General features: G+C 45.9%; 1 protein-coding gene across 2 annotated transcripts in view; it reads right to left on the reverse strand.

The window, feature by feature from the left end:
* Nucleotides 1–10,431: 10,431 nt before the first annotated feature.
* The window catches only part of SRD5A2 (steroid 5 alpha-reductase 2), a 79,718-nt gene continuing 70,157 nt past the window's right edge, over nucleotides 10,432–19,992 (reverse strand). For both annotated transcript variants that reach the window (XM_045008647.1, XM_045008646.1), the window contains exons 3-5: nucleotides 19,129–19,230; nucleotides 14,423–14,573; nucleotides 10,432–11,270 (exon numbers count right to left, since the gene is read on the reverse strand). In XM_045008647.1, the coding sequence (XP_044864582.1) occupies nucleotides 11,204–11,270; nucleotides 14,423–14,573; nucleotides 19,129–19,230 (320 nt within the window). In that variant the 3' untranslated portion in view covers nucleotides 10,432–11,203. The remainder of the gene's footprint in view (nucleotides 11,271–14,422; nucleotides 14,574–19,128; nucleotides 19,231–19,992) is intronic.

A 19,992-nucleotide genomic window follows, 5' to 3' on the forward strand; every position in this document is an offset into this window, starting at 1 on the left:
GACAGGTTCTTCTTCTTCCTGTTCTACTTCCTCCACTACCATCAAAACACAAAGGCTATAAGCAGCCATCAATCTAGCTTTGATAAGCTGTAGAGGATCAGATCTCTCACATCACCTCCTGGGGAGATTTATGGAAGTGTACGGTGGGGAGATTTATGGAAGTGTACGCCCATACATAGAACGTAAGTATAGATGCATCTCTGATGAGGTTCACAGGACATTTGTGTAGCATTTCTCCTGTATATCTCCAGTTTAACAGCCTTTATAAAGGTCAGTCCCATAACATGTCTGTAGAGCCATGCTGTTATTTGTACAATTTTTCCAGTACCTGCTGCAGAGAGAGCCAATGATTCCCAGTGATTTGGCAGAATCTAGTGACATTGTCTGGGAGCTTGTTAGCTCCCTTCACACATCTGGCAACTGCATATATGTGTAACAGAGTCAGCCACCTCCTAAGCAGCTCTTGTGGCCAGCGATAGGTCTATAGAACCCTATCTCAGTTTCCCTCTCTCATTAGGCTTCTCAAGAACTCATTCAATCCGTATTATTTAAAAACATTCCCCTTCTGGAGTGGGATCCAGTTTATTTAGTCCATACACACATTAATACTTCATGATGGCTCTACCCAGCTGGTCACTAGTTCCACAGTTCAGACTGTACTCTCTCCTAAGGTCAGGAGTCCCCAGGCCTCCTTCCTGGAGTTCAATTATAATCCCAGTGGTCTCACCCTCTTGAAACCAGGAGTCCTGAGCAGTGTTCCCTCTAATTTTTCCCACCCATGTGCAGAATGAATTTTGTTATGTGCACCAATATGGAGGTGATGTATGGGGCCAAGGGGTTCAGAGTGTGGGAGGGGGCTCAGGGCTGGGGCGGAGGGTTGGGGTGTGTGGGGGGGCAAGGGCTCTGACTGGGGATATGGGCTCTGGGGTGGAGCCAGGGATGAGGGGCTCAGGGATGGGGCAAAGGGTTGGGGTGCAGAGGGGTGAGGGCTCTGGCTGGGGGCCTGGATTCCCCTCACAGCCATCTATTAGGTGGCCAGGAAGGAGCACTCGTTGTGATCTGTAACCAGGGGTGAAAGTAACTTAAAGGACTTACCGGTACTCCAGAGTCCTGCGGAGGGGGAGGGGCCTCAACCGGAAGAGGCATGGCCTCTATCGGAATAGGTGGGGCCTTTAAATCCCGGGGCTTTTAAATCAGGATTTAAAGGGCTCCGGGATTCGGCTGAAGCTAGGAGCCGGGCCCTTTAAATCACCCCCAGAGCTACCAGCTGCAGAGGCGGCTGGGAGCCCTGGGTTTGGGCAGGGGCAAAAGTAATTTACATTTCTTACCCATATGGTCCAATCGCAAGCAACCCACCTCTCCTATGTACTTCATGGATCCCTCCCATTGCATGACATAAATAGAGAAAATAAAGCTACTATTACTGCTACCAGTACTGTATGTAATAAAACTTTACTATTGGAATAAGCCTGAAAAAGTGAAAACTCACGGTCACATTTTTCTCCTTGTCTTCCCTCCTCCTCCAGCCAGGCTGCAGACACTAGGGTCTGTGTTTTCTCCCTGCCTGGCACTCAGCAGCTGCAGGGGCTTCCCTCTAGCTTGCAGCAGGGAGACTGGCTAAGGGAGGGAGAAGCCTGCCTCCTGCATAAGAACAGTTTAAACTCAGCTGTTCCCTGTGCAGTTCAGTAACATTTCAAAGAGGATCTGCAAGCAGTTTGGACATCACAATGATGATCCTCTGCTGGGGAGGGAATGGGATAGATTTGAACTTGGAAATGGTTCCTGATTTTGATTGTGTTTTTTGTATATAGGAGATCCCCTCATCCCGGGGGGTAGAAAAGAACTGCTTCTGCCATGGTCACCCCCCCACACAACAACTGGGAATGAAATTAACAAGGATGCCAGAAATGACTCCTAACCCTGGGGATTGAACTGCGCAGGGAACAGCTGAGTTTAAACTGTTCTTATGCAGGCAGCAGCAGGCGGCATTTCAGCCAGTCTCCCTACTGTAAGCTAGATCCTAGAGGAGAACCCCTGCTGGGGGTGTGGGGGGAGGAATGCAGAGCCTTTTCTGCAGCCTGGCTGGAGGAGGGGGAGGGAGGAGACGAGAAACCAATGTGACAGTGAGTTTTCCCCTTCCACCTGCTTTTATTAGCACTGGATTTAAGCTCTGCAGCCAAATGCTTGTATTTGTTGTGTATATTAGTATTGAAGAGATTCCCCTCATCCCGGAAGCAGAAAAGAACTGCCCCTGCCATGGTCAAACACACTCTCCCCCCTTCCCCCAGGTACTGTGAGTGAAATTAACAAGGATGCCAGAAACACTCCTAACCCCCAGGGGGGGGGGGGCTGAACCACTTAGGGAACAGCTGAGTTTAAACTATTCTTATGCAGGGGCAGGCTTCTCCCTCCCTCAGGCAGTCTCCTTTTCTTACCGGTCTTCCGTACTGGCCCGTACTGGCTTACTTTCACCTCTATCTGTAACAAATGGATAAAATATTTCTTGAGTACTTCAGATTTTAGGAGATTTTTTGAAAGTGGAATGGGAGGCTGTAGTATAATCCAAAGAGGAAAGGAGTCCCTTGCTAATTGATTCAACCATCCTTAGTGAAGGTGAGACTGCTGCCCTCCAAAACTGGGTCCTTCTGGCATTGAAGTAAGCTGACAAGAAGTCCATAGGTTTCCTCACCTCTGTATATGATGTGGGCACCCTGGAAGTCCCAGTCAGAGTACATTTCTAAAGTGTGTATAAAAACAACGAGGAATCTGGTGGCACCTTAAAGGTGCATCCATGCATCTGAAGTGGGTTTTTTAACCTATGAAAGCTTATGCCCAAATAAATGTTAATCTTTAAGGTGCCACCGGACTCCCCATTGTTTTCATGGATACAGACTAACACGGCTACCCCTCTGATAAAGTGTGTATGTCAACACTATGGCTATGGGTATGCGTATGTCTACACAGCAATTAAACACCCACGCCTGGTCTAGGTCAGCTGACTCAGCCTTGTGGGGTCCCAGAGCTCGGGCTCCAGCTCAAGCATCTACACTGCAACCTGAGGCCCATTACCCCACGTCAATTGAGCCAGGCCATCTGTGGGTGTTTAATTGCTGTGTAGACATACCCATAGTGTTGACATACACACTTCAGAAATTTATTTCAGGAACCCTAGTTCTAAATCCCTGAGTGGGAGAACAAAGAACTCAGGTCAGACCCTAGCCTGTTGCTATTAATAGTTTTTTTTTTTAAACTAATCTTTTGAGAGGAGTTTTGTTTTTTTAATACACTGCAACTTTGTTGTGACATTCTTTTGCTACCTTCTAATCAAATCTGCTTTCCAATTCTCTAGAAACGTGCTGTGAACATCCTCTTTGTTATATGTATTTAACTTGCTAAACACTGTCAAAGCTCTTAATTGTTCTCTCATGTATTATGCAGATACAAAGATAAGCCTTCTGTTACAGCAAGCTGTGTAACTTTTATTAAAATACCTCCTAGGCAGAATAGACTGGTACTTTACTATGGTGTTTATGTGGCTGTGAGGAGTCTTCACTTCCCTTTAGACCCAATTAAGCAAGGTACTTAAGCACAAATAACTGCACTGAAGTTATGATATCCCTTGTTAAGTCATCTGTGGAGACTGAATGCAGGACCTCTGGATCTAAACGCATTAGCCACTAGTGCTTAACCTAAAGGACCAGGTTTGCTAGCTCAATAGCAATAGCAGACATATAAACCTCTATACATGGTCTAGCTAGGAGAAGGAGACAAAGATCCCTGTTGTGTTAGCATGGGCTACAGCCCGCACCGTCCCTTCTTCCCCCCCTCCGACCACCCAATCAATGGAACTACTTACATCACATTTAATTTTTCAATTCACCTCATACAAGTACTGTAGTGCAGTCTCTTTAGTGTGAAAGTACAACTTACAAATATAAGGTGTTTTTTTTTTAACATTACTGCACTCAAAACCAAAACAATGTAAAACTTTAGAGCCCACAATTCAAAGCATGAAGGGGCATATGAATGTTTAGCATTTCTGGCACATAAATACTGTACCTTGCAACGCCAGCTACAACAGTGCCGTGTGAATGCCCATTCTCACTTTCAGGTGACATTGTAAATAATAAGTGGGCAGCATTATCTCCCATAAATATTGTACCCAATGATTGTCTTAGTGATTGGCTGAAAAAAGGTATGACTGAGTGGACTTGTAGCTCTACAGTTTTACATTGGTTCGGTTTTGAGTGCAGTAATGTAAAAAAAATAATGTTGTAAGTTGCACTTTCACGATAAAGAGATTGCACTACAGTACTTGTATGAAGTGAATTGAAAAATATTATTTCTTTTGTTTATCCATTTTATAGTGCAAAAACTTGTAATCAAAAATACAAAGTGAGCACTATATGCTTTGTATTTTGTGTTGCAATTGAAATAAATACATTTGAAAATGTAGAAAAAACTTCCAAAAATATTTATAGTACATTTAAATTAGTATTCTAGTATTATTTAACAGTGCATGATGAATAAAACTGATGAATAGTGACTTTTTTTTAATCTCAAGATTAATTGCGATTTTTAAAAATCATTTGACAGCCCAAAAATAAATCCTTTTCACAGTCGGTTCACACCCATGAGATCAGCTTGAGATGAGGTGTTTCCTTAACGCCCCTACTGGGGCACTTCACATTTAGCCGTTGGATGAGAATTATTAACTTTTGGGACATGTATATCTCAGTATAAGCTTGAAGCAGAAGAGGTAACTCAAATATGTGAGTTAGTCACTCACAGTACTGTAACTGAATAAGCTCATAAGTGCAGGTAGGGCAGACATAACAACTGGGAAGTAAACTTGATATAAAACAGAAGAGCTACTCAATTCATTGCGGACTATTTAAAAAACATTCCCTTTCTTGTTGCTTTTAGAACAGATGCACCTCACCCACCTTGGTGTGAAACTGAGTTGAAAACTTTATAAAATATTTGAGCCCTCGCTGCTTGGCAAGTACCCTTACTCTTCTAAAGGTTCATAGAATGTCAGGGTTGGAAGGGACCTCAGGAGGTCATCTAGTCCAACCCCTTGCTCAAAGCAGGACCAATTCCCAACAGGTTGACCTCTGTTGTTCAACCACATCTGTTGCAAAATCTTGAAAAATAATCCCCCCGCACAAGCTAGCTGCAATATTATTAATTATTTTGAAAAGCAAATCTGAGAAATTTGATAATCAGTGCGCAAGGTTTAGTATTCGAGGCTGGTTTAGGAGCCAGGACCCTATATGCTCTCTCTAAATCAAATTTAAAATCATCCACCCAGCTGAGTACTTCTGAAAGGAGCCAGGGAACAAATTCCACAGGGTTGCCTTTTTCTGCTCCTTCAGATACTCCTATAATTCTCAAATTATTGCAGTGAAACCTTCCCTCAAGGTCTTCCACTTCAGATTTAAAAGATAAGTCTAAGGCTTTTCTGCACTTGGCCAGAGAGCCTTTGTACCTGATCTTCCACCAATGACATTCTCCCTTCTGACCCACTTCACCCACTTGTGAAGTGGCTTTCAGCACTTGTAGGAAAGAGATAATTGAGGTAACAGTCACTTGTATTTTGGCCTTGATATCTACTGTGGCTGCCGCAACTCTCCCAGATAAGTTCATGAAGAATAGATGGTCAGGAATGCAACCCCCTGCTCTGGGTGTCCCTAAGCTTCTGACTGCCAGATGCTGGGAGTCTGGGACTGGACAGCAATGGATGGAGCCACTTCTCATGCCAGCTGAAGCTGGCTGCTCTGGGTCACTAACACTGTGCAGCACGCCTAAGAGAGAGCCTGGCTGGGGCGGCGGCCCACTCTGCTCCTGACCCAGGACAGGGGCCAGTGAGCCAGAGCTCCCCCTCTCCCACCTGCACATTTCTGTCTTGCTTGGCCCCTGTCCTGGGCAGCCGGGCCCAGGCCCCTGCCCCAGCCGTGCTCTCTCAGGCAGCCTCTGTGCTGCACAGAGCAGTGACCCAAAGTGGCTGGCCTGAGAAGTGGCTGGTCCAGCCCCTTCTGTTTCCCACCTGGGCCCAGCCTCCAGGGACAGGGGCTGAGTATGCTTGGGGGCAGGTGCAGCAGGAGAAGGGAGGCCCGCCCCCCCTCAGCAGGCCAGACAGAAATCTGGGGAGGGACACTTTCTTGACCCCACATGCCCCCCTCTAGGCATCACCTATGGCCCCTGTTCTCAGTGACTCCTCAGCCTTTCTGGCACTTCCTAGGCTGTATTTCAAACCACCCTTATGGTTTTCCCTCCTTAAGGGATGAGTCACCTTAGCCCTCCTGCTGGAACTGGGATTGTATTTTAGACAGTACCTCTGATTCTTTCCATTAGACAGGAATGACCCAGCTCTGCTCCTGGAAGCTGAACATGTAACCTGGGCCAGCTGCAGGGCTTTAGCCCCCACCTTCCCATTTAGCTGACCCCGTTTCCCACTTAGTCCCCAGAAGGCTCAGCATCAACAGCATAGGCTTCTGCTGCTTCACATCTGCATTACTACAAGGGAGAAAGCAGCATATATACTGATTCCCTTCCTAAAGCTTATTTCAGTTGGCTGGGGAGAGATAGGAACCTTGTCCCACCTACTCTGCAAGGTGCCTGGCCCCCGACCCTTAAAGGGACAGTAACAGAATTCCTCCCAAATGCTAAATTATTCCCAGGACCATTTCCTCTCACCCAATATCTCTCAGTCTTTGCATGTCAGACCTCCCAAAACCATAAATGAAGGCAAAAAATGTGAATGTTGGGAAGAACCCAAAATAAAACATTTATTGAAAAAGAGGAAGAAAACAATGGGCTCCCCAAAATAATTATTAAAATCGCTTACCAGAAAAAGACATTTGTGTTAGTTCTATCTACAAATAAAGCTGGTAGAACAAAAGGAGTTAAAACAAAGAGAGAAGGGTGTTTGGTTTCAAATCTTTATGGTTGTTTAGGGATAGTCTGCAACCATAATATGTACACATGCCACCTGTAAAAGCTTGAGGGGAGGGGAGGTTGTGGTACTGAGATGCTCTTCCGTGTTTTTCTCACACAGAGCCCTTGTTAAGAATATAACAACGGCCATACTAGGTCAGACCAAAGGTCCATCTAGCCCAGTATCCTGTCTTCTGACAGTGGCCAATGCTAGGTGCCCCAGAGGGAATGAACAAAACAGATAAGCATCAAGTGATACATCCCCTGTTGCCTATTCCCAGCCTCTGGCAAACAGAGGCTAGGGACACCATCCCTGCCCATCCTGGCATTAATAGCCATTGATGGACCTATCCTCCATGAATTTATCTAGTTCTTTTTTGAACCCTGTTATAGTCTTGGCCTTCACAACATCCTCTGGTAAAAAGTTCCACAGGCTGATTGTGTGAAGAAATGCTTCCTTTTGTTTGTTTTAAACTTGCTGCCTATTAATTTCATTTGGTGGCCCCTAGTTCTCGTGTTATGAGAAGGAGTAAATAACACTTCCGTATTTACTTTCTCTAAACCAATCATGATTTTTATAGACCTCTATTATATTGCCCTTTAGTTCTCTCTTTTCCAAGCTGAAAAGTTCCAATCTTATTAATCTCTCCTCATACGGAAGCGGTTCCATACCCCCTAATAATTTTTGTTGCCCTTTTTGGAACCAATTCCAATTCAAATGTGTCTTTTTTGAGATGGACGACCACATCTGTACACATATAAATGCCACACTGGGCCAAAGGGGTTAAAAGGCAGCCCTACTCCTCTGGGCCTGTCAAACATGCTCCAGCTGGAGGAGTGGGTTAAAAGGAGCTCAGAAGCCCAAGCAAGGGGTGATGGGAAGGTTTCAGGAGAGAAGAATCCTTCTTTGGCAAGCCATACAGCAGGTGGAGCCTGAGCGGGAACCACAGAGTGGGTAAGGCCCATAGGCAGGTCCTTCTCAAGCCACCATCCCCTTTGAGAACCAGCAGGACCTCCAGGGCCCTAATCATTTGGACTTTTTGTGAAGCTGTTGAGTGTTTTGGATATAGGGTCGTAATAGTGTCAGTTCCTACCTCTCATGAGCACCCACTCTCTGGCTAATACATGCCTGCAGTCACTCAGTTTTTAACAGGGTGGCACCCACCTCTCACGAGCACCTCCTTTCTGGGTAGGTGTGAGCTGCTTTTCTTTCAGTTCTTACAACAGAGTGGCACCCGCCTCTCAAAAGCACCCCCCCCCAACCTGGCTGATGGTTCTTTCAGCAGGTCTTCAGTGACTTAGCCCTCCAACCGGGTCACACACACTACCCTCCCCTTTCTGGGGTATACAGTCTCTAGTTCTTTCTCACAGCCCTGGTATGGGGCCATAGCACCAAGGCTTCCTTCCTGGAGACACTGCCTTCTTTAACAGCCCAACAGGGGCCCATCTTGGCACCCTCAGCTGGCATCCTTTCAGCAGCCCTCCCTGGGCTCAGTCTTCAACCAGACCAGCAGGGCCCATCATGGTACCCTCATCTGGTCTGGCTAGGTTCTGGGCTCAGTCTGCCTGCACTGACCTGCTGCTCTTCCAGCCAGTCAGGCACCTGCTCTTTGGCAGTCTTCCTTGGGCTCAGTCCTGCTGCCCAGCCCTCTTCAAGCTCCAGGCAACAACTGACTACTCTGCCTTGGCTGCTTCCTTTTATATGGCCCTTCTGGCCCTTGATTGGTCACTCCAGCAACCCCTCTGATTGGCTACTCCCTTGCAGCCACTCTAGGCTGCCTTGAGGACTTCTCTTTGCTCTTTTCTGGGGCGGGGTGAGGCAGGACTGTGAGGCCTCCAACAGGGAGCCTCCAGATCTAGTCTACCTTGCCACAAGGGGCCATTCCCCAAACTGAAGGAGCACATAGGAAGTAGCCCAGGGCAGCAGAATTAGACGAAGCTTGAGTGTGGGTGTAGGGAAATAGACAGTGGTGTCCCTGCCCTTTTAATTCCCAAATATCACTGGTGAGGGAGGAGAGAATAGAGACAAATTCCCTCCCCAGACCCTGGTCCTCTTTCCCTGAAGCTGCTAGTCAACTTTAAATATGCTGTGGTGTGCCCTTCATTCAGGGCATCATTGCTTGATAAGAACAGCCTGACCAAGAATTGCCCACTGATTAAACTTCCATTCTTGGGAAAGGTTATGGAAAGGTCAACGCCAGTAGCATCTCACCGCTTCTTTTTCTTTTCTCCATCAATTCCCACTAGCAGATTTTCAGACCTCGGTATGACAGTGGCAGCAGGAGGAATCCAGCTGATATTGTTGGCTAATACTTTTGAGGCAATGGACAAAGATCTATCTACCTAGAACTGTTTTCCATGGGATGTGGTGGCATAACTAAGGTGACAAAATGCAATGAAACTAAACACATGTAAAATTTAGGCTTACTATCATGCTGGGATGAAAAGAAATCTCTATTGATGGTATCTAAGATCATGTAATAGTCTCCCTATGGAAGCTCTGAGACATTTTAAGCTGACTAGACAGAGCCAGAGAAAACATACTCAAGGGAATAATCCTGCACTGGCAAAAGAGGGTAGTTTAGATGAGCTAATAGGCCTTTTCTATCTCTAATTTCAGTGTCATTCACAAAACATTATACTGGATCCCACCAATAGTGAGTCTAGTTCACCTAGCGAATCACCTCCTAAATAACCCCATTGAAAGGATTAAAATAGTTTAACAAAAGCAAAAATAAATTTGTGGCATTTGTATGACATTTGTCACCACTGCATTGATCACTCTGCTTGTGTGTTGTAGCTATCCCATTCCCCCCTCCCCCAAACCTTCTGTCTGTTTTGTCTATTTAGATTGTAAGCTCTTTGGGACTGGGACTGTCTCTCATATGTATTTATAGTACCTAGCACAATGGGTACCCATTCTCAGTTGGCCCTGTGCACTATCATCGTAAACATAATAAATAATAATATCAAAACAGTGGGAGACTGCCATGGAAAAGAAACTGAGAGCAAACTGGAAATTGTGTGTGGCACCCCCAACACTATTCCTATGAAAAACAGTTACAGACTGAGATAGCTCACTGTTTTACATAAACTTTATTGTACTGTATATAAAATTGCATACAATCAATTCAAAGGCAATTTTCAGAGGCACATAATGTGTTTAGTTTGTGGGAGTCTGACCTTCGTCTTCCCCATCTACTGGGATAATTACTGTGATCTATATTATGCTCTAATAAGTAACTAACAATATCAGTACCTTTTTGGGAACTGTGTTCCTATTGGAATTGGTGAAACGTTGGCAGGCAGGGCCGGTTCCAGGGTTTTTGCCGCCCCAAGCAGGGAAAAAAAAAAAGCCATGATCGCGATCTGCGGGACTTCGGCGGCAGCTCTACTGCTGCCGCTTCAGTCTTCGGCGGCAATTCGGCGGCTAGTCCTTCGCTCTGAGAGGGAGTGAGGGACCTGCCGCCGAATTGCCGCCAAAGAGCCAGACCTGCCGCCCCTCACCGTTGGCCACCCCAAGCACCTGCTTGTTGGGCTGGTGCCTGAAGCCGGCCCTGTTAGCAGGAGACACACCGGCTTCTGTGGAAATTCAACAATATTCCTATGTCAGTTCAGAAGATGGAGAATATCTGACAATGTTCTTCTCGGACAAAATTAAGTACTGGCAACAGAGAACATCTTCAATCACTAGAAGATGTCTTATGTGGTTTTTATTTTTGTCCTACTTTCAGCACCTCTGGTCTTTGTAAGAATAGCAATAGAGGGTGGACAACTTTTACATGTCTGAAAAGAATCTGGATTTGCAAGACAAAAATCCTGAGGTAGCTGTGAATGCTTTAACGAACAACATAATGATCCCTGATGGTGAAATAGCAGTAGTCTAGCCGTAGAAAAGTTATTGTTTAAAGAGGTAACACAGATATTGTGCCTGATTTTCTACTCTGATACACTGGTGTTAAACCAATGTAACTCCATTGACATCAGTAGGGTTACATCAGTTTTACATTGGTGTAACTCCATTAACAATCATGCCCATTGTTTGGCAGGGCTCCCTTTGCACATTCAGCTACCTCAGTGTCTCCAAGTAAAGTTATCTGTGGTACCTACTGTGGTTAAACACAAGAGTGTTAGTTCAGAATTGCATTACTGATCATTTAAACCAACAATATTGTTTTGCACAAGTTTTTTACAGTGAAACCTCAGTTTACAATTGGGCTATGTAACCCCCCCTAAAAAACAAAGGAGTCCTCATTTTCAGACTTTAAAAAACGAAAGGAATCAGGGCTTTCCTTGATTTTGGATAGTCTGTAAACATCCTGAGATAGTACCTGAAAGACAATAAATGAGAGTGAAACTGCATGTATCCCTGAAAACTTCACTTATTGCTTTAACAAAGCTTAATCTTCCTCCATCCTGCAATCCTCCCAAAATGCCTCACTTTGTAACCAATTTCAGTAACTGCACAAAAGAGACGTTTTAAAAGATTTACAGAAAAGTAACATTAAATATCAAAACTTAATATAATGTTAAAGTTATGACTTAAATCTGAATTCTTGCAGTATCTTTTGTAGCTCTAAGGGCAAAATCCCACTCTTATTCACAACAATGTAAATCCAAAGTAAATTGCTAGGATCTGATTCACATTTACATTATAGCCCCTTTACACTGCTGTGGCAGTCAAAAGGGGCCTTTAACATGGGCGGAGATGTAATGTAGCTTACAGTCACTTTAAGCCCCTTTACATTGCCAGAGCTGTGTAAAGGGGTTTAATGTAAATGACAGTCAGACCCATTGACTTTTTTGGAGTTACAGTTTACTGCTGTGTTTATTTCACCCCAAAATGTCCAGGTATGGATCACTAAGAACTGCTCCTGGCCTGGACTAAAGCACTTTCCTTGACTGCTGCCTCATGGAAGCTGTAGAGGCTTGTAGGAATGCTCAGCAATAGAGGCTGTTACCTTTGCTGATGGAACACTTTCTTCCATTTCAGTGTTGACTCTATAATTCACATTAATGGGGTCTGATTTTCAGAGGATGGATGGTCAATACCAAAACCAAGAAGGAAGAAGTGGGACCGCTTAAAACTTTAAACGGAGTGGAGATTAGGGATAATCTTGGCATGGCTCAATATTTGAACGAATATTTTGCCTCGGTCTTTAATGAGGCTAATGAAGGGCTAAGGAATAGTGATAGAGGGACTGATGGGAATGAAGATATGGGGGTAGACATTACGGTATCTGAGGTGGAAGCCAAACTTGAACAGCTTAACAGAAGTAAATCGGGGGGCCTGGATAATCTTTATCCTAGAATATTAAGGGAATTGGTGAGTGAAATTGCAAGCCCGTTAGCGATGATTTTTAATAAATCTCTAAACTCAGGGGTTGTACCGTTTGACTGGAGATTAGCTAATATAGTTCCTATATTCAAGAAGGGGAAAAAAAGTGACCCGGGTAACTACAGGCCTGTTAGTTTAACATCTGTAGTATGCAAAGTCATGGAAAAATTTTTAAAGGAGAGAGTGGTTACGGACCTTGAGGCCGATGGCAACTGGGACAAATTACAGCATGGTTTTACGAAAGGTAGATCGTGCCAAACCAACCTGATCTCCTTCTTTGAGAAAGTAACAGATTTTTTAGACAAGGGAAATGCGGTGGATCTAATATATCTTGATTTCAGTAAGGCGTTTGATACGGTACCGCATGAGGAATTACTGGTTAAATTGGAAAAGATGGGGATCGAAATGAAAATCCAGAGGTGGATAAGGAGCTGGTTAAAGGGGAGACTGCAGAGGGTCGTATTGAAGGGTGATCTGTCGGGTTGGAGGGGGGTTACCAGTGGAGTTCCTCAAGGTTCGGTTTTGGGTCCGATTTTATTCAATCTACTTATCGCTGACCTCGGAACCAAAAGTAGGAGTGGGCTGATAAAGTTTGCGGATGACACAAAGTTGGGAGGTATTGCCAATTCGGAAAAGGATCGGGATATCCTCCAGGGAGATTTGGATGACCTTGTAAACTGGAGTATTAGTAACAGGATGAAATACAATAGTGAAAAGTGTAAGGTTATGCATTTAGGGATGACTAAAAAGAATTTTAGTTATAAGCTGGGGACGCACCAGTTGGAAGTAACGGAGGAGGAGAAGGACCTAGGAGTCCTGGTTGATCGTAGGATGACTATGAGTAGGCAATGTGATGTGGCCACTAAAAAAGCTAATGCGGTCTTGGGATGCATTAGGCGAGGTATTTCTAGTAGAGATAAGGAGGTGCTAGTCCCGTTATATAAGGCGTTGGTGAGACCTCATTTGGAGTATTGTGTGCAGTTTTGGTCTCCCATGTTTAAGAAGGATGAATTCAAACTGGAACGGGTACAAAGAAGGGCCACTAGAATGATCCGAGGAATGGAAAGCCTGTCGTATGAAAGGAGACTTGAGGAGCTCGGTTTGTTTTCCTTAACCAAAAGAAGGATAAGAGGAGATATGATTGCACTCTTTCAATATATCAGAGGGATAAATACCAGGGAAGGAGAGGAATTATTTCAGCTCAGTGCTAATGTGGACACGAGGACAAACGGATATAAATTGTCAGTCAGGAAATTTAGGCTTGAAATTAGACGAAGGTTTCTAACCATCAGAGGAGTGCAATTCTGGAACAGCCTACCGAGGGAAACAGTGGGGCCGAAGGACCTCCATGACTTTAAGATTAAGCTAGATAAGTTTATGGAGGGGATGGTATGATAGGATAACGGGTTTAGTCAATAGGTCAATAACATGCCACAATGGTAATTAGTACAAAGGGTCAATGATAGGATATTGTTAGCCTTTTTCCAGAGGGTCTGGCTGGAGAGTCTTGCCCGCATGCTCGGGGTTCAGCTGATCGCCATATTTGGGGTCGGGAAGGAATTTTCCTCCAGGGCAGATTGGCAGTGGCCCTGGAGGTTTTTCGCCTTCCTCCGAAGCATGGGGCAGGGGTCGCTTGCTGGTGGATTATCTGCTACTAGAAGTCTTTAAATCATGATTTGGAGCATTCAACAGCAGAGTCAAGGGAGAGAATTAGTTCAGGAGTGGGTGGATCGGCTTATGTGGCCTGCATCTTGCAGGAGGTCAGACTAGATGATCATAATGGTCCCTTCTGATCTTGAATTCTATGATTCTATGATTCTATGAATACTTTCTAAAAACCAGGCCCCGTTAAGGTGCTTCAAGTTGGGCCCCCCAAAAATCAATGTACCCAAAACCATAAGTCACTTTCAGAAATGGAGGTTCTAGAAAATGTAATGAGGGAATCAACTGAAAACTCCACTTGCTAAACACCACCGCATCATGCTTTTTCCTGATGTCCCCACATTAAATGTTCTTTACATTAAATAATGAGGCATTTCTGCTTCAATATACAGTACTGAGCATTTCAACTTTATCCTGAATTCCACCCCCATCCCTGGGATTATGCAAGTGTAGGTGAGCATGAAGCAATCTTGGTTTTGATACCTGTGATGGTGATAAGCACGTGGCCCAATGAAGCACAGTGTAAAAAGTGCAAATGCAAAGGCTGGTATGGACCAGGTTGCTATGGCATAGCCAAACCATTCCACTATCTCACCAAAGAAATTAGCTCCAGATACATATGTGAACAGTCCCCCTGCATTCAAAAAAAGTCACAAGTGCAAATAAGAAGAGTGAAAACTAATTACTCTCATTTCAAGTCAACAACAAACTTTGCACGGTGGAGACTGTAAGTCACACTTTTCACATTTAGAAAGCTTGATTTTCCTCCCACTGAACCCATGTCAATCAATGAATAATTCCGTTGAAGCCAGTAGAATTATACTAAAGTAAAACTGGCACAAGTGAGAGGAGAAATAAGTCCACAGACGTCAAACCACTTTACAAACATCAATTCTCACAGCTAGAGACAGGCCTGAACCTATTTCCCAGATCAAACTTGGGTGGAATAGGGCCTTTGTTATGCAGATGGTCAATCTAAATGATTGAATGGTCCGTTCTGGCCTTAAAAATCTATGAATCTATGAACTTCGGGGAGATCAAATTCTGGATCTATATTTTGGAGCTAGAGTCCTTTGCTACTCACCAAACCCATGTTAGGGTAAATTAGTAACTGATGCAGAAAGAGGTTACCAGAGGCAACAAGCCAACAGAAGGAGTCAGAGTCAAGATCAGAATTAGAACCAGAAAGATCCTAGATCCCCATCTTGAGCTCAGACCACTTCTCTCTCAAGGACAAGACATTCCCAAATCACTTCTCTCCAAAGGGGACAGAAGATGGAGCAGGAAAGGGGTTGATTAGCAGGTTTGGCAATGGCAAAACATAGATCCAGAATATTGTTCAGGGCAATTTTTACACAATAGGCCATAGATTCATCAGGGGAACATGCCATAGACAGGGGAGCATGACACAGAAGAAGTCTTCAGCTCTTTTGCCCTGTGTTGGGTCATTTCCACCTGCCAGTCAGAAAGGAATTAAAGCACTCGTCTGGGCACACTCAGCATCAACCCAGCACACCTGTGAGGCTTGATTTCTACTCAGTGCTGACTGCAACTCAGAGTTCCCCTCCTTGGAAGCAGGGGGCTCTGACCAAGAATACAGCTGAGAGTCTAGGCTACCGAGGGCCTCTCAGAAAGGAGGAGTGTCAGTACTTCTTCTATCTTCTTTTTTTCTCTTTGTTTTCCTGAAGGCCTAGGTGTAGTGAGAGCGGTATAGCAGTAGAGAATGCTTATGTCCCAACCCTGACGTAAGGGTAAATTAGAGGGAGATTTGAATCCTGTGCACATGAGAGACGAAGAACCCAAGTAGCATAGATCCAGAGCAATGGTGCAAGTGGCTGGTTGACAGGGAGCCAGCCACAGCAGTCAACCCAGCAACGGGAGTTTCAGCAGCAACTGTTGCAACAGGCCACTCAACAACAGCTCCAGACAACCCAACAGCAGCAGCTGCTGTTCGAGATGGTGACCCAGCAGAAAGACCTGCAACAAAACCTGGTACAACCGTTACTTGTGGAGCAACAGGTGGCCAGGGCAGCCAGGGATCCAGCGGCCAGTAAAGCTGACTAAGATGGGGCCTGATTCGTGTTTTAAAAGATTTACACTAAAGTAACATTTAAAGTAAAACCTTATTATAATGTTAGAATTATGACTTAAATCTGAATTCTTTGTCTGATTTGTGTTTTAAAATATGACCCTGAGGTTTTCTTGACCACTTTCGAGCAGGTCCAGGAGCAGGCCTCCAGAGCACTTGGCCCTTGTGCTCACCCCCTACCTGACTGACAGCCTGCTGAGGGCTCGACCCTGTGGCTGGTTAGGACAGGGCCATCCATAGCGGGGTCCAGAGCCTGGGACATAGGCCCCGAGTTTCTAATATGCCAGGGGGTGCTCCCCACCAGCTCTGCCCAGGCCCTGCCCCCACTCCACCCCTTCCCCCAAGGCCCCACCCCCACCTTGTTACTTCCTACCCCCACCCCGCCTCTTCCTGCCCCTCCCCCCCACCCCACCCCTGAGCGTGCTGCACCCTCACTTCTCTCCCCTCCCCACCACCGCCTCCTGATTCAGCGAAACATCTGATCTGCAGTAGGCGGAGTGGGAGGGAGGGGGAGGCACTGATCAGCGGGGCCGCTGGTGGGCAGGAGGCGCTGGGGGGAGAGGGAGTTTCTCGTAGGTGAGCTCCTCCTCGCTCCCCCCTGCCTGCCTGCCCACCTGCTGCTCGCCTCCCCATTCGCCTTCTCACCCCGCTCGCCCACCTGCCTCCCACCTCACGTCCCCACCCACCTCCTGCAGGTCCTACCAAAGCACGGGCCTGGGGCGGTCGCTCCGATTTGCCATACCCAAGGGACGGCTCTGGCTTGGGATTACACGGTGATTAAGTCTGCCATACTGGACTTTCTCTATATCAGCAAAGAGGTGCCCTTCCACCAATTCTGTATGCAAACGTGTCCCCAAGGAGTCCAGCCACAGGTGGTAGCCCAAAAACTGAAGGACCATTGCTGGTAGCGGTTACAGTTAGAGGAGACAACTGGAGCTCAAGTTGCCAAGTTAGTAATTGTAAAGCAGTTCATACAAATATTCCTCACTCAGGTATGGGAGTGGGTACTGAGGCAATCAACCAACGGCATTAACAATGGTGGTGCAATTGAGGAAAAACTTTTTGGCTGCTATGGAACCTCCAGAGACAGATGGAAGGGGACAACCTAGGGCTTAGAAGCTGACCCAGCCTGATGTGAAGCCAGGTCAGGTGAAGGCACCCCATGCTGATCAGGGACAAATACCCTTGTCTTCAGTCTCTCAGTGAGTCACAGCAACAGGCCAGGAAGGGCCCAGACAAAAATCTAACCCGGACAGTTGATCCACAGCCCTGCTAATGAGTGGGGGTTACTACGACTTAGATGCCAGACCCCTACAACAAGCAGGGTCATCGCTGAACAAGAAGATGGGCTCAGACCACAACATGGTGATCTTTTTCTTATGTAGGCAACTGGGACACATCTGAAGAGAATGCCCCATGATGGAGTGCGAGTATGCCCAGATGTGGACAACAGAAAGCAGAGCAAGGGAGAAAGAGCCCACCAAAATAACAGCACTTGGATTGATTAATGGGACAAAAGTGCATCGTCTGTTGGACTCCAGATGTAGCCACACCTTGGTCCAGTCTCCCCAGGCTGCGGTAGAAGGGGTCGCAAGTGAGATAATCTTCCTCCAGTGCATTCATGGAGATGTGAAGGCCTGCCCCAGCAGATGACTATAGTTAACTGTTGGTCAGCATATGGATTCCCTCCTGGTAGCTCCTTCCTCAACTCTGGCACTACCCTGTCATTACTGGTCAGGACTGGCAATATTTTTGGGAAATTATTCACAAGGTAGGAAAACTGGAGATTGTGACCTCTGACCTAGTCCTGGCACCTGGTTCAAGATCCATGTGACTGCCATTCAGGTTGCAGACAGGAGAGGTAACTGGGGGATTGCCGTTAGTACCACAGGCACTCATTGTTGTACAGAAAACAGGATGGCTCTAGCACACAGAAGGGGAGCATGACCATCATTAGGGCCCAGCATCCAGCTGCAGAGTCAGCGGAGCCAAGCTGCATCCTCATTCAGCTGGACAGATCTACGCTTGCTGAAATGTTCAGGGACAGTGGCACTACACCCATAGGCACTCCCAACCCCGCATCCACCACCACGTGGCTTCTTGTTGCATCCCCATCATTTTCTGCAGGGAAGCATAGAAATTCTGCAGAGGGACATGAATTCTGCATGCACACAATAGTGCAGAATTCCCCCAGGAGTATATGCTATGCTACTTGTCTCTCCAACCCAATATTTTTAGAGTACATCATCATGCAGGAAAGAAACACAGCAATGTAGACTTCTTTTGTGGGAAGTGGGGGATTCAGGCTTTGATGATGGGATTCTGATCTCCATCTTAAGGGGTCGGGTATGTGCTGGGGCAGATCCTCTGGGCACAATCACACTCGACACAGTGCACCTCATGAGATTTGTCAAGCCTGGAAATTGTCAAGTTCTTAATCTGGAGGTTCCCTGCTCAATGCAGGGCAGCACTCTGAAGGAGCAGGACGGCAACTCAGAACTCCCGGCCCCCGGAAGCAGAGGTTACTGACCCAGGCTTGAAAGTCTTGGCTGCTCAGGCCCTCTCAGAAAGAAGGAGGGCTGGTACTTTGCTCTTTGGCTTCTTGAAGGCCTAGGACTCTGCTTTTTATGGGCTGTGGAAGCAGACTGAGTTTTTATTTGTACTACTTTAACTCCCCTGCCAGGGGGCAGATGCCCTGAACTCCAAGACAGGAGCAGCATCTGCCCTCCCCTTAAGGGGGTGCTAGAGAGGTATAGCCTACGACACTTCCTATCCCGCAGCTGGGCACCCCCCAAAAACCCAAGTTGTGCAAACTTCACATAGAAAGTGTTCTTCAGGGCTCAGAAGGTAGGAGTGGCCTGCTGAACTCTCCCCATCATCTGCAAAATTCAGGCCAAAGATGTATGATTACCATGCCTCTGCAATTAATTCATGCTGTAGGGGGGAACATCTGGCCCAAGTATCCATGTGAAACTAATGGCTCCAAATAACTTTAAGAGCTTTGTGTGTTGATGTATATTTTACTTTTGCTAGGCCCCTCCCCCCCCTATTTATCCAGTTGTGCTACTCTTTTTGGGTGAGGGGCATAAGGAGAATGTACCTTGTGGAATCTTGTAAGTATGGTCTCCAGGTTTCCTTAGCTGGCGTAGCAGGATGTCACTGTGAATATTGATCCCCATGCCAAACAAAAACAACAGAACACCTACAGAATGAAAATGAGATATTGATTGGTGTGATAGCTCCTGGTTTGGCTAATTATAGAATCATAGAAATGTACGACTGGAAGGGACCTCAGGGGGTCATCAAGTCCAGCCGTCTAAACTGAAGCTGGACCAAGCGTCAGGTCAGCTGGGCAACCAGCCTTGTTTGGAGCAGGAACAGGCTGGAGTAGGAACAGTCTGTCAGAACCACTATGCTGTTGGAAGTAACCCTGACAAGATAGTGACATTGAGCAGAGTGCTTTCATTGGAAGTCTATATTTCTGCTTTGGGGTCACTTGGTTAGACCCTTGCTTGTGGATTGGCTGGAGCCTTACTATTCGCAGAAAATTACTTCAGATGACTCATGAGGCTCAGAACATTCATCACACTAAGTAGACCTAGACCATCCCTGTCAGGTGTTTGTCCAAGCTTTTTTAAAATCCTTCAATGATGAGGATTCCACAACCTCCCTTGGAAGACTATTCCTGGGCTTAAATACCCTTAGAAAGTTTTCCTACTATCTAACCTAAATCTCCCTTGCTGCAGATTAAGTCCATTACTTCTTGTCCTACCTTCAGTTGATGTGGAGAACAATTCATCGCTGTCCTCTTTAAAACAATCTTTAACATATTTGAAGTCTGTTATCAAGTCCCCCCTCAGTTTTCTTTTCTGAAGATTAAACATGCCCAGTTTCTAAACCTTCCTTAATAGGTTATTTAAACTTTTTTTTGTGCTCTCTGCTGGACTCTGCAATTTACCCACAT

Source organism: Mauremys mutica, chromosome 3 (genome assembly GCF_020497125.1).
Source record: "Mauremys mutica isolate MM-2020 ecotype Southern chromosome 3, ASM2049712v1, whole genome shotgun sequence".
Classification (NCBI taxonomy): Eukaryota; Metazoa; Chordata; order Testudines; family Geoemydidae; genus Mauremys; species Mauremys mutica.